Below are 14,030 nucleotides of genomic sequence, written 5' to 3'. Positions count from 1 at the left end.
CTAATGGGTGTGTGGTGGCATTTCATTATGTTTTATTTTTTTAACTCTCACCCAAGGATACGTTTTTTAAATTGATTTTTAGAGAGAGCGGAAAGAAGGGAGGGAGGGAGAGAGATAGAAACATCTATGTGAGCGAAACATCTATGGTTGCCTCACGTACATGCCTGGACCAATGAGGAATTGAACACCTAACCTTTTTTTGTACTGGATAACAATGCTCCAACCAAGTGAGCCACCAGAACAGGGCTCATTATGGTTTTAATTTCCATAATGGTTAATGTTGTTGAGTATCTTTTCATGTGCAAAATTGCCTTTATATATCTTTGGTGAAGTGTCTTTTCAATTATTTTGCCCATTTTTTAATTGTTTGGGTTTTTACTTGTAAGGTTTTTTAAAATATATATATTCTGGATACAAGTCATTTGCTATTTTCTCCCAGTCTAGAGCTTATCTTTTTATTGTTTTGACTGTATCTGAAGAACAAGCATTAATTTTGATGGAACACAGTTATTTATTTTATAGATCATGCTTTTGGTGTTATGTAGAAACTTGATCTAAATTTCAGATAACATTTTTTTCTTGTGTTTCTTTCTAATAGACCTTTTTTCTTTGAATTATTATGGTGCTTTGGAAATGATATGCTGTAACTAGAGGTTTCCTAAAGCAGAGGTTAATGTTGAATGTTGATTGATGGCTTAAAAAAATCAGGACTCAGAATTACATCAATATTATTAGCCTATCTAATAAAAGAGAAACATGGTAATTAGCGTACGACCGCTACCCTTCCCATTGGCTAATCGGAGATATGCAAATTAACTGCCAGCCAAGATGGTGGCCGGCAGCCAGGCAGCTGGAAGCGAACATGAGGCTTGCTTGCTTCAGTGACGGAGGACTCCAACTTTCCCCGCCTGCCTTGCCAGCCTCTGAGCTTGCAGTTTGAAACATTGTAACAAATGTAGAAGCTAAACAAAACTCCAGAAACCTGCTTTCAGCCCGCCAGGATCTCAGAGCTGGAGTTATACATTGTTTCAATTATAGAACCCAAACAAACCAGATACCTGCTTTCAGCAGCAGAGGCCTCAGAGCTGGAGCCAGAGCTAAAGCTGGCCCAGAATAAAAAAGAAAAAGAAAAAAAGGAGCAGTTAGGAGCTTCAGTCACCCGCCAGCCTGAAAACAGCCCTCAGCCCCTCACCAAGGCTGGCCAGGCACCCCAGTGGGGACCCCCACCCTGATCCAGGACACCCTTCAGGGCAAACCAGCCAGCCCAACCCGTGCACCAGGCTTCTATCCTATATAGTAAAAGGGTAATATGCCTCCCAGCACCGGGATCAGCGGAGCTGCGAGGCCTCCCGACAGCGGGATCAGCGTGACGGGGCAGCGCCCAAACCCCCTGATCGCCCTGTGGCTCTGTGTGTGACAGGGGGTTGGGCCACAACCTCCCTATCCGCCCTTCTCTGTTCGTGACAGGGGAAGGCATCCCAACCTCCTGATCAGTCCTGCTCTGTGCCTGATACGGGGGGAGCTCCCCAACCCCCTGATCGCCCTGTGGCTCTGTGTGTGACAGGGTGCGGCGCCCCAACCCCCCGCCCCCACGGGCCCTGCTCTGTGTGTGATGGGGTAGAGCCATAACCTTCCCATCGGCCCTGCCCTGAGTGTGACGGGGCGGTGCCCCAACTCCCCTATCGGCCCTACTCTGTGAGTGACAGGGGGGAGCTCCTCAACCCCTTGATGGGCCCTGCTCTGTGCGTGACGGGGGGGGGGGGGGAGCTCCCCAACCCCCTGATGGGCCCTGCTCTGTGCGTGACGGGGTGGCGCCACAACCTCCCTATCGACCCTGCCTTGAGTGTGATGGGGCAGTATGTGCCCCAACCCCCCAATCAGCCCTACCCTGAGTGTGACTGTGGGTGGCATCGCAACCTCCCAACCCGCCCTGCTCTGTGCATGACAAGGGGGCGGGGCCCCAACTCCCCAATCGGCCCTGCTCTGAGCCTGACCAGGGGCTGCACCTAGGGATTGGGCCTGCCCTCTGCCACCCGGGAGCAGGCCTAAGCCAGCAGGGCGTTATCTCCTGAGGGGTCCCAGACTGCGAGAGGGCACAGGCCGGACTGAGGGACCCCCTCTTGCCCCCCCCCCCCCGAGTGCACAAGTTTTTGTGCACCGGGCCTCTAGTTCTAACTATATAAAAATATGTTCGCCGAAACCGGTTTGGCTCAGTGGATAGAGCGTCGGCCTGCGGACTGAAAGGTCCTAGGTTCGATTCCGGTCAAGGGCATGTACCTGGGTTGCAGGCACATCCCCAGTGGGAGATGTGCAGGAGGCAGCTGATTGATGTTTCTCTCTCATTGATGTTTCTGACTCTCTGTCTCTCTCCCTTCCTCTCTGTGAAAAATCAATAAAATATATTTTTTTAAAGAAGATTATAATGTCATTAAAAATATATATATATGTTCATGTTGAAGAAATTCTGCAAAGGAATCCTATCTAATAAAAGAGAAAAATGGTAATTGGCGTACGAGCTACCCTTTTCATTGGCTAATCAGGGCTATATGCAAATTAACTGCCAACTATGATTGGCAGTTAACTGCAAACTATGATTGGCAGTTAACTGCCAACTATGATTGGCAGTTAACTGCCAACTAAGATTGGCAGTTAACTGCCAACAAGATGGCGGTTAATTTGCATATGTAGGCACAATGCAGGGAGGCGAAAGGGAAAGCAGGAAGAAGCCCCCTGTAACTGACAGTGATCGGAAACCCAGGGGGGAGCTAAGAGCTGGGGGGCAAGGCAAAGGTGGCCCTGGGGCCGCCTTTGCCCTGCCCCCCAGCCATGATCGGAGAATCAGGTGCCTTTTCCGCCCTGGCCAGTGATAGCAGGAAGTAGGGGTGGAGCCAGCGATGGGAGCTGGGCACGGTCGAAGCTGGCAGTCCAGGGAGCTAAGGGTCCCTTGCCTGGGCCTAAAGCGGAGCCCACGATCGCGGGGCCGCTGCAGCTGCGGGTCCCCGCTGCCCGAGCCGGACGCCTCAGCCAGAGGCCTCCTTCAGGGGCAGGGGCGGAGCCTGCAACTGCGGGGAGCTGGGGGTCCCCTGCCCAGGCCTGACACCTCTGCCAGAGGCCTCAGGCCTGGTCAAGGGGCCGATCCAGTGATTGGTGATCGGAGGGTGATGAGGGTCAACTCCTCTGGCCGAGGCATCAGGCCTGGGCGGGGGGCGGAGCCGGGGATTGGGGGGATATGATGGTTCCATGGCCCAGGCCTGAAGCCTGGGTCAGAGGCATCAGGCTTGGGCGGGGGGTGGAGCAAGCGATCAGAGGGAGATGGGGGTCCCCTGCCCAGGCATGATTCCTGGGCCAGAGGCCTCAGGCCTGGGCGGGGGCCAGAGCCAGTGATCGGGGGGTGATGGGGGTCCCCTGTCCAAGCCTGACACCTCTGGCGGAGGCGTCAGGCCTGGGCAAGGGGCCGATCCTGCTATTGGAGGGTGATGGGGGTCAACGCCTGAGGGCTCCCAGTATGTGAGAGGGGGCAGGCTGGGCTGAGGGACACTCCCCTCCCCACACACACCCAGTGCACGAATTTCGTGCACCGGGCCCCTAGCAGAACAGAAATGGCTGGTGTGGTTCTTTTAAAGTCAGTGGTTTGCAAATCCTGACTGTTATGAGTAGCTTTTTTATTTTGACTTTATTTTGTAGAGCAGTTTTAGAGGCACAGCAAAATTGAGCAGAAGGTACAGAGATTTTTCATGTACTTCCTGCCTCCACACACGCATATAGCCTCTCCTACTTTCTGCATCTCACCCCGGAGTAGTATATTTGTTACAGTGGGTGAACCTACATTGACACATTATTGTCACCCAGTTTATAGTTTACATTGGGGATTACTCTTGGTGTACACTGTCTAGGTTTTAACAAATGAATAATGAAATGTATTCTCTGTTATAGTACCAAACAGAATAGCCTCACTGCCTTTTTATCTTTCCCTCCACCCTAACCCTCATAACAGGTGATTTTACAGTCTTCTTAGTTTTACCTTTTCCAGAATGTCATATAGTAGTTGGAATCATACAGTATGTAGTCTTTTTAGATTGTCTTCTTTCATAATGTTCCTTCATGTCTTTTCATTGCTTGATAGCTCATTTCTTTTTAGTGCTAAATAATATTCTGTCTGGATGTATCTATTCATCTACTGAAGGATATCTTGTCCAAGTTTTGGCAATTATGAATAAAGTTGCTATAAACATTGTGTGGGGTTTTGTGTGGATATAAGTTGTCAACTCCTTTGGTATTTATACCAAGGAGTATAATTGCTGGATTATAGTAAAAATATGCCATTTTGCATTTCCCCTAGCAGTGAATGAGAATACCTGTTGATGTACATCCTCACCAGCATTTGGTGTTGTCACTGTTTGGGATTTTGGCCATCTTAATTGATATGTAGTGGTATCCCAATATTGTTTTTATTTGCATTTCCTTAATGATCAGATATCACCGATCTTTTCATATGCTTATTTGTCATCTGTATTTTTTGGTGAAGTGTCAGGTCTTTTGTCAGTTTTTTAAATTGGGTCATTTGTTTTCTATTGTTGAGTTTTATGAATTCTTTGTATATAGTAAGTCTTCACTTAATATCGTCGATAGGTTCTGTGACTTTAAGTGAAATGACATAAAATGAAGCCAATTGTACCAGAGGCTAAGAACACAAGGTTGAACAGTCCTTTATCAGATGTCTTTTGCAAATATTTTCTCCCAGTCTGTGTTTTGTCTTCTCAATCTCTTTATCAAAATCTATTGCTATTCAGATGATTCTATTTTTATTTTTTTATTGCTTAAAGTATTACAAAGGGTATTACATATGTGTCCATTTTATCCCCCCGCCCTAGACAGTCCCCTAGCCTCCCCTATTCCCCAGTGTCTTATGTCCATTGGTTATGCTTATATGCATGCATACAAGTCCTTTAGTTGATCTCTTACCCCCCTACCTCCTGCCCCCCAACCCTCCCCGGCCTTCCCGCTGCAGTTTGACAATCTGTTTGAGGCAGCTCTGCCTCTGTATCTATTATTGTTCAAAAGTTTATAATGGTCTCTGTTGTCCATGAATGACTGAGATCATGTGGTATTTTTCCTTTATTGACTGGCTTATTTCACTTAGCATAATGCTCTCCAGTTCCATCCATGATGTTGCAAATGGTAAGAGTTCCTTCCTTTTTACAGCAGCATAGTATTCCATTGTGTAGATGTACCACAGTTTTCTAATCCATTCATCTACTGATGGGCACTTAGGCTGTTTCCAGATCTTAGCTATGGTGAACTGTGCTGCTATGAACATAGGGGTGCATATATCCTTTCTGATTGGTGTTTCCGGTTTCTTGGAATATATTCCTAGAAGTGGGATCACAGGGTCAAATGGGAGTTCCATTTTCAGTTTTTTAAGGAAACTCCATACTGTCTTCCATAGTGGCTGCACCAGTCTGCATTCCCACCAGCAGTGCACAAGTGTTCCTTTTTCTCCACATCCTCTCCAGCACTTGTCGTTTGTTGATTTGTTGATGATAGCCAGTCTGACAGGTGTGAGATGGTACCTCATTGTTGTTTTGATTTGCATCTCTCGGATGATTAGTGACTTTGAGCATGTTTTCATATGTCTCTTGGCTTTCTGAATGTCCTCTTTTGAAAGGTGCCTACGTAGGTCCTTTGCCCAGTTTTTGATTGGATTGTTTATCTTCCTTTTAAGTTGTATGAGTTCCCTATAAATTTTGGAGATTAGGCCCTTATCAGATATGACATTGGCGAATATGTTTTCCCACACAGTGGGTTTTCTCGTTGTTTTGTTGATGGTTTCTTTTGCTGTGCAGAAGCTTATTTTGATGTAGTCCCATTTGTTCATTTTTTCTTTAGTTTCAAGTGCCCTAGGAGCTGTATCAGTGAAGAAATTGCTTCGGCATATGTCTGAGATTTTGTTGCCTTTGGATTCTTCTAGAATTTTTATGGTTTCCTGTCATACATTTAAGTCCTTTATCCATTTTGAGTTTATTTTTGTGTATGGTGTAAGTTGGTGGTCTAGTTTCATTTTCTTGCATATATCTGTCCAATTTTCCCAACACCATTTGTTGAAGAGACTATCTTGGCTCCATTGTATGTTCTTGCCTCCTTTGTCAAATATTAATTGAGCATATTGGTTCGGGCCGATTTCTGGGCTCTCTATTCTATTCCATTGATCTATATGCCTATTCTTGTGCCAGTACCAGGCAGTTTTGAGGACAGTGGCTTTGTAATACAACTTGATATCTGGTATTGAGATCCCACCTACTTTGTTCTTTTTCAGGATTGCTGCAGCTATTCGGGGTCTTTTTTTATTCCAGATGAATTTTTGGAAAGTTCGTTCTAGATCTCTGAAGTATGCTGTTGGTATTTTAATGGGAAGGGCGTTGAATTTATAGATTGCTTTGGGTAGTATGGACATTTTAATGATGTTGATTCTACCAATCCATGAACATGGTATGTTCTTCCATCTGTTTATGTCTTCCTCTATATCTTTTTTCAACATCCTGTAGTTTTCTGAGTAGAGGTCTTTTACCTCTTTAGTTAAGTTTATTCCTAGGTAGCTTAATTTTTTTGGTGCAATGGTAAATGGGATTGTTTTTATAATCTCTCTTTCTGAAAGTTCATTATTGGTGTATAGAAATGCCTCAGATTTCTTGGGGTTAATTTTGTATCCTGCTACATTGCCAAATTCATTTATTAAGTCTAGTAGCTTTTTGATGGAATCTCTAGGGTTTTGCCATGGTAATTATGATGTGTCTTGGTGTGGGTCTTTTCGGGTTCACCTTGTTTGGGACTCTCTGGGCTTGTGTGACTTTTTTCTTCCCCACCTCAGGGAAGTTTTCTGATATTATTTCTTCGAGTAGGTTTTCTAATCCTTGTTCATCCTTCTGTTGTTCTGGTACTCCTATTATTCGTATGTTTCGTTTCATTTTGTCCCAAAGCTCCCTTAGGCTCTCCTCCTGTCTTTTAATTTTTTTCTCCAATTGCAGTACATTTTGGGTGTGTTTTGCTTCCTTGTCTTCTAATTCACTAATTCGGTCCTCCGCTTCTCCTAGTCTACTGTTGATACTTTCAATGGAGTTTTTCATTGCAGCTATATCACTCTTCATTTCTTCTTGGGTCTTACTTAAGTTGTTGATTTTTTCATCTGTTTCTTCTAGCTTCTTCCATATGTTATCGATTTTTTCATCTGTTTCTTCTTGCTTCTTGCAGAGGTTGTCGATTTTTTCATCTGTTTCTTCTTGCTTCTTGCAGAGGTTGTCGATTTTTTCCTCCATCCGGTTTATGCACTCTAGGACCCTTATTCTGAATTCTTTTTCTGTCATGTTGCATTCCTCTGTATTACTTAGCTGCTTTTCTGGAGAGTTCTCCTTCTCTTTCCTTTGGGGGTTTCTTTGTCTACCCATGTTTGATCTCACTGACATATCTAGACGTTGAGTCGTTCAGTGGTTGCTCCCTTGGTGGCAGTGACTCCTTGGTCTGTGGTTACTCTTCGGGCGGTTGCGGTAGCAGCTGCTCTTCAGTTGGCAGCAGCTCCTCTGGTGGGTGCTGTTCACAGCTGTGGTGGCTCTTCTGGCTGGTGGGGCGAGGTTTCACGTACAGCTGCTGTTCCTCAGCAGAGGATGTGGTGTTCAGGAGGTTGCTGTTGCTTGGATCTGCTGCGTTGATTTAAAGGCACAAAATACAACACAACAAGGCACCATGTACCAGGCACTATACACAAATATATTCACGATATTAATAACCCCAAATAAAGGTGACCACCCGAATTAAGAGAATTTGGGGATAAGGAAGAAGGAAGAGAAAAGGATAAAAGAGAAAAAAGAAAAGAAAAGTAGGGACCAAAAAAAGGAGTGCAAAAATGAAATTGGGAAAAAGGAGGGGGGAAAATAAAAGCAAGAAAAGAAAAGAAAAGAAAAGAAAAAAAAAAAGAGAGAATGAAGTTAGAAGAGGGGAAGAGACTTTTTATATGAGGAGAATACTCCTATAGAACAGCCATTAATCCCAACAAATTCCAGCAACAGTTCCCTGGAGATGAATGCAAACTAGAAACAACCAATAATATAACGATGAAAATAGACTGGAGAACACTAATCCCAAAATAAAATAAAGAGAAAATAAAATGGCACTTTAAAAAATGGTAAAATGGTAGCAGTAATAATACTGGTTAAAAATAAGAAGGTAGTAATTAAAAGGGTAAAATCAGTTGATGGAAAAAGAAGAAAGAAAAAAAGAAAGAAAAGAAAAACAAATTGGTTTCTTAGTTAAAAGGTGAAAAACGAAAAAAAAAAATTGCAATAGTGAAGGTCCTTTGGTTCTTCTATTCTTCAGTGTGGCTCGCCTTAGACCTTCCAGGTATTCAGGAGAGTGTTGAGTTTCCCTGCGATATACTGTTCCTCTGTGTTGTAAACCACAGTCCTTATTGTAAAGCAGGCCGCATTTATTTCCCAGACTGCCTTATTTTGTGTTTAGCAAAGAGTCAGTTTGTGAGTCAGCCTCTGGGTGGCAGTGTTCTGGGGTTGGCCTCTGAGGTTATAGGGCCTCTCTGTCCAGTGGAAGTTCACTGCCCAGAGCTGACTGCGTAATAGTTAGTTACCGGCGCTATGTTGTTGCTGGGATTGAAAATCCCTCTATAGGCCAGACCCAGTTAACTCCCAGGGACTGATAAGGTTATTTTAATCCTTGATCTCGTACAGGGTGGAATCTGGGTGTGGCTGTGCTCCTTGCCTGGGGGCTGGTGGGAGGAGTCTCACTCTCTGGAGAGAATGGCTGCCCCAGTCTTGGGCTCAGGGGTGTCTCAGCACTCAGTTCGCTGCCACCTCTCCCGGCTCCCCCTCTCTCCCCAGTCTCTCCCCAGATTCCACTCCTCCACACACTCTCCCTCTCTTCAGCACAGGTGAGTGTCTGTATCCGAAATGTCCCATGAACAGGATTCAGTGAAAACAAACAAACGCCGGCCACGGAAACGGGGAAGGCTTGGTTTCTGTAAGCTTCTTCTCTTACCGGGACTGCATGGTCAGGTCAGCTCTTCAGGCTGCCCCCTTTAGGCTCAGTTCTCAGTGATCACAGAACCCAGCTCTCAATTTCCCTGGTGGCGCCAGGAATCCCGGGGTTCTCCTTTCCCCCGTCAGGGGCTGTGCCTGTCCCAAGGGACGCGGCTGTCTGCCACGCGGTCTCCCTCCGACCCTCTGGGCTCAGAGGTCTGGCAAACTTTCCTGCCCAAATCCCTGGTTTTTTTACCTTTCCAGGGGAGTTCTGCTCTTCCCGGCTGCAAACCGTCTCACCAGCTGAGCAATTTCGCCAATTCGGTCCCAAAATGTTTTAAAGTGATGTTACTGATTTCCTCAAAACTAAAGGATTAGAAAATAAAATTTCAATTTATAAGTCAATTATAAACCTTTGTACTCAGGTATATTAGAAGCATATAATATTCAATAAAAAGGCATCGAGGCCAGTATACGAATGTGAGCTTTCAGTTTTATAGGAACACAAGTTCTAGTTGTTAACCAACTCCTGGCACTCTCAGATGATTCTAAATATTCACCAGGTTTGTGATCTGTTTTGAACTATTACCTGTGCATTGCTTTATCCTTTCAAAGCTAAGTACCATGCGCAGCCAGTTTTCAATGGCTCGTTTTATCCTGTCACAGCTGACCCTATACTTTTATCACCTTTCCATGGCTTTGTTACTTGTTCTTGCTTGTCTCACCGTTCAAATTCCAACTCTTCAACTGAGTAACCTTCTTAGAGGTCTTCTTAAGTAATACTACCGGTTATACTTGTCAGCAGGCCCTTTTGATCCTAAGATCACCTCTATAGCAGGGTTCCTTCCCATTTGCCTTTTCTGGTGCAGAAATTAATGGTTGTGTTGAGTGTGAGACTAACAATGTTACACACACATACACAGCCCCCACTTTCTCTTTTTCAAAATGTCTGTATTGTTACATTAATACTTTGTAAAATGAGGCTTTTTCCATTTAGTGTATGTTTTTCATTTATATGCCATCTTTTCATTTAAAAAGCCTGTTTTAATTTTCATAAAGGTTGTATTTTCATCTGATTGCTACCACTTTATGATACATATTTGAAAAAATATCCATTCACTTTTGATGTATCAGAGTAGAAAGATATTTTGGGGGGTAGTATTAAAGAAATAATTTTTTGCTTATAGAGTGATTTGAATAATTAAGAGACAATTACAACAAGTATATGTAAGACATTTACTTTGTCTTAGGTATGTGTGTATATGCATAGTCATTCAAAAATAAATTTAACAAAATTAGCTCTTAATAGCTTTTTTTGCTAAGTAATATGCACTTATTGATTTGTGAGGATAATTTTTGAAGTGTAATGCAAATAAAGTTTTATTTATGACACATTGTGTAGTTGATCATATTATTTAAATATATAGATGCTTGTTGATTTTATTTTAAAGAGTATTAGTGATTTTGAAAAACATGGTTTATTTTAGAACTGTTTAATTGGTCACTTTTGCATTCATCTAAACACATTTTTATATGAATGAAATATACCAAGCACATTTTTGTGTCCCCAAATCAGGGTGACTTTAATGTAGGTAACACATAACTTGATTTTTATAACAAAGGGGTATACAGAGTTTACTTAAGTCCTTAAGAATAATTAATTGTTAGATATTCTTGGTGTTTGGAATATACCATTTTATTTTTGTTACATTGTGCAATTTCTCTAGTGTTTTCATGATTTTAATTTAATTGACCCTCAGAATTTAGTGTTTCAGTGAAAGAATATGAAGTGTGGCGAAGAATTTGTATATAGCTACATTTTCAACTTGCTGTGTTGATGGTTGTTTCTTTTTTTTAGTCTTAGCTACCTTGGAAATTTGTATCTGACAATTGGTAGACTTAGTAAGTTGAAATAAATGATTTATTTTATCTACTTTGCATAATAGTATTTGTTAAACACAGTGCTTTCAACTAACCGACATGGATATTTATCACTTTTGATATAGTCAGCATATTTATGGAATAATTTCTGGGTGATTTTGAAGTCCAAAAGCTTCAAAATGCATCTTATGTACAAGACAAAATACAGTTGTGAACAAAAGATTAAATATATAATAAAATTTTAAGTTATGTAGTATAAGCTAATGGTTTTTATACTCTATGTTTAGTAGACTATAGACTAGACATATTGTCCCATCACTAATATCTCTTGAATACCTCTTTTCCTCTATTATATAAGAAAAAATAAATTAGTTTTTTCCTATTTGAGCTTATTCTCCTGTGTGTTGGGATTAGTGCGTTATGTGTATTTTCTTTCAGTGTTTGGTACTTCCAATCACTTGTTTATACTAGTTCTAATACTCAATGACCTTTTTAATTTCTTTTGTTTAGAACTTAGGTTCATAGATATCTATATATTTTAATACATGTATTATATTTGTTTCTCAAAAAACACCATGACTTCAGATTCTCCCAACCTGAAAAATTGTTTACTACTGTAGATTGTCTATAGTAAAGGATGTTTGGAGATAAAGCTATCTGTTAGGTTGGAGTATTGACAGTTGAGCGAGACCATGGAGGATTAGTTCGATTTGAATAACTGGAGAGTTTGGTAGTATAGTACAACAAGAGTTATAGGAACCTAGAAGACAAGCACACTTCTTCATGATAAAGCTAGAACCAGAATCTAGATTCTGTTTCCTAGTTAAATACTCTTTCCATTAGACTGATAGCATAGCAGGAAGTAGTAGTGGTCAGTAACCTCTTATTGGAGAAGGTGGCAGTATGCTTGTGGTTATGTGAAGGAAGTCTTGAAATCTGCGTAGTATTATCAGGATTGCATTAGGAAAACATTTCAGACTCAGGGAACTTACGTGCAAAGGCAGATAGATACACTGAAAGCGCTTACCATGTTGGAAGTGGATCATGGTATTGGTGGGTGGGGATAAAATAAAATATCTTACATATGCCAGACACAATTGTAGGTGTAGGAGATATACATGGAAAGGACAGAATCCCTGATGCTATGGAGCTTACATTTTGATGTGAGAAACAAGAAACTAGTAATACAGTACCTACTGATGAGTTCTGTGAGGAAAAATAAACTGTAGGGTTAAGGAGTAAAGGTAGAGGTTGTTGTTTGAAATAGGGTGGTCAGGGAAAAACTGGAGGTAGGACTTGAAGAGAAAAAAGTGAGGGAGTGAGCTGTGAATCAAGGCAAAAGAAATGGCAGAACACATTTTCTGTATGCAGCTCCATTGTAGCTAGAGTGTTTAATGAGTGCCAGACACTGTTCTAAGTATTTACAAGTGTTAATTTAATCCTTTCAGTAATCCTACAAAATGGACACTATTTCACATATTAGGAAACTGAAGCATAGAGATTAAATAATGTATCCAAAGTCATACAGCTAGTCAGGGAGCTGGGATTCTAGCCTAGGTAATTTCACTCAGGAATCAGTGGTCTCACTATTTCTTCAAAAATGGGGGAGGGAAGGTAAAATTGGAGCAATAGCCCCGGGGCCAATTCTACAGATAGAGCCTTTTAGTTCATATAAGTATTTAGGATTTTTCATTTTTTATTTTTTTTTTACTGTGATGTTAAAAAATGCCCAAGAGATTGCTTTTTGATTCTGAAGATCAAGGGAAAGGGCTTGGACTATACAAAACACATTTGTTAGTCATCTGTACATAACATATTATAGCTTAAAATGTTTCTACTTGGTCTATAACATATTTTTTAATTTAAAATTGAAGAGTCCACTTTATTATTTTATTGAACAGAAATAAGTGCATGTTACATATGAGTACGTGCACATATGTGTGTGTATTAACAAACTGCAATGAACTCTTCTGTTAATAGGTGCGAGAGGATGTACTTAATTCATTGAATAACAACTTTCTTCAAACGCTAAATCAAGCTTGGAATGATCATCAAACAGCTATGGTGATGATTAGAGACATACTAATGTATATGGTAAGTAGAGTTTTTTTTATTGTTTTCCCTTTAAGAAGTTAGGCATTTCAAAACAATGTTTTCTTTGTTACATGTAGTTGAATAATATATGTCAGTGTGGAAGGTGCTTTTAAAAAAATAAACAATATTGCCCTAGCAAGGGTCATGTTAGTTTATATAGTGTTTATGTACTTTATGATTAGAATGAAAGACTGGAAGGGAAAGTTGTAATTTTTTTCTGAATATCTAGCATTTTTGCTTTAGAATGGGAAATACCAAAAAGCTTTATTAGTATCTCTTTTGACTAAAGGTGGTTGAATGACAACATGATAAATGAAAGGTGAATATTCTGTTACAAATTTATAATGTCTTCATATCTTTACTGACAGGGGATGTCATTAATAGAAATACTTTAGTGATAATTATACTCTAATAGCTGCCATCTATCTTTCTTAATGGTAAATGCTTTCAGTATTTATATTCTTCAGATATATATTCTATTTTTCACCTATTACTGTTTTTTTGTTTCTGTCAGTCAAGAAAAATATCTTTTCAGCAGGACAGTTTGGAAAACACTGATGAGCGAAGGTGTTTAATTACTTTCAAGATTAAACTATCAGTTTTTTTTTTAACTTTAGTATGATGATAGAATGAAACAAAATTGATTAAGCTGCTTAATTATTCTGTCACTGCAAAATTACCAAGTCTGATAACATCTTGTTGCTTCAGTGTTCACGTTTGGAAATTGGAAAGAATGATTTTCTTCTAAGCATTTACTCTTTGCTTTTCAAATTTTTATTCTGTTTTCTTTAGTTGTAATACAATGGTGAAAATTTACCTAGTTTCTTTCACTTGATAGAATAAAGTAATGTTTGGAAATAATTTTCAGTGAGAGCAAACAGCTAAAAAGTTTCTTGTTCTGCTAATTAATTCAGTCAGGCCTATTACTCGTGGTTTTGTAGACCTAGTGACAAGGGAAGGGGGTCAGTGATAGGATACTTCATTTTTCAGGGGTTTGATAAAAGGTGTAACACATTGTTTAGTCTTTCTGAGCCTTAT

At 41.0% G+C, this 14,030-nt stretch overlaps 1 protein-coding gene across 4 annotated transcripts in view; it reads left to right on the top strand.

Annotated features, from left to right (window-relative positions):
- Positions 1–14,030, top strand: part of CUL3 (cullin 3) — a 108,206-nt gene that overhangs the window by 41,357 nt on the left and 52,819 nt on the right. For all 4 annotated transcript variants that reach the window (XM_059703331.1, XM_059703329.1, XM_059703328.1 and 1 more), the window contains one exon: positions 12,879–12,992. In XM_059703331.1, coding sequence (XP_059559314.1) covers positions 12,879–12,992 — 114 coding nt within the window. The remainder of the gene's footprint in view (positions 1–12,878; positions 12,993–14,030) is intronic.

This window comes from Myotis daubentonii, chromosome 7 (genome assembly GCF_963259705.1).
Source record: "Myotis daubentonii chromosome 7, mMyoDau2.1, whole genome shotgun sequence".
Lineage (NCBI taxonomy): Eukaryota > Metazoa > Chordata > Mammalia > Chiroptera > Vespertilionidae > Myotis > Myotis daubentonii.
Note: the sequence above shows the minus strand (reverse complement) of the source record. Positions and strands in the feature narration are given on the sequence as shown.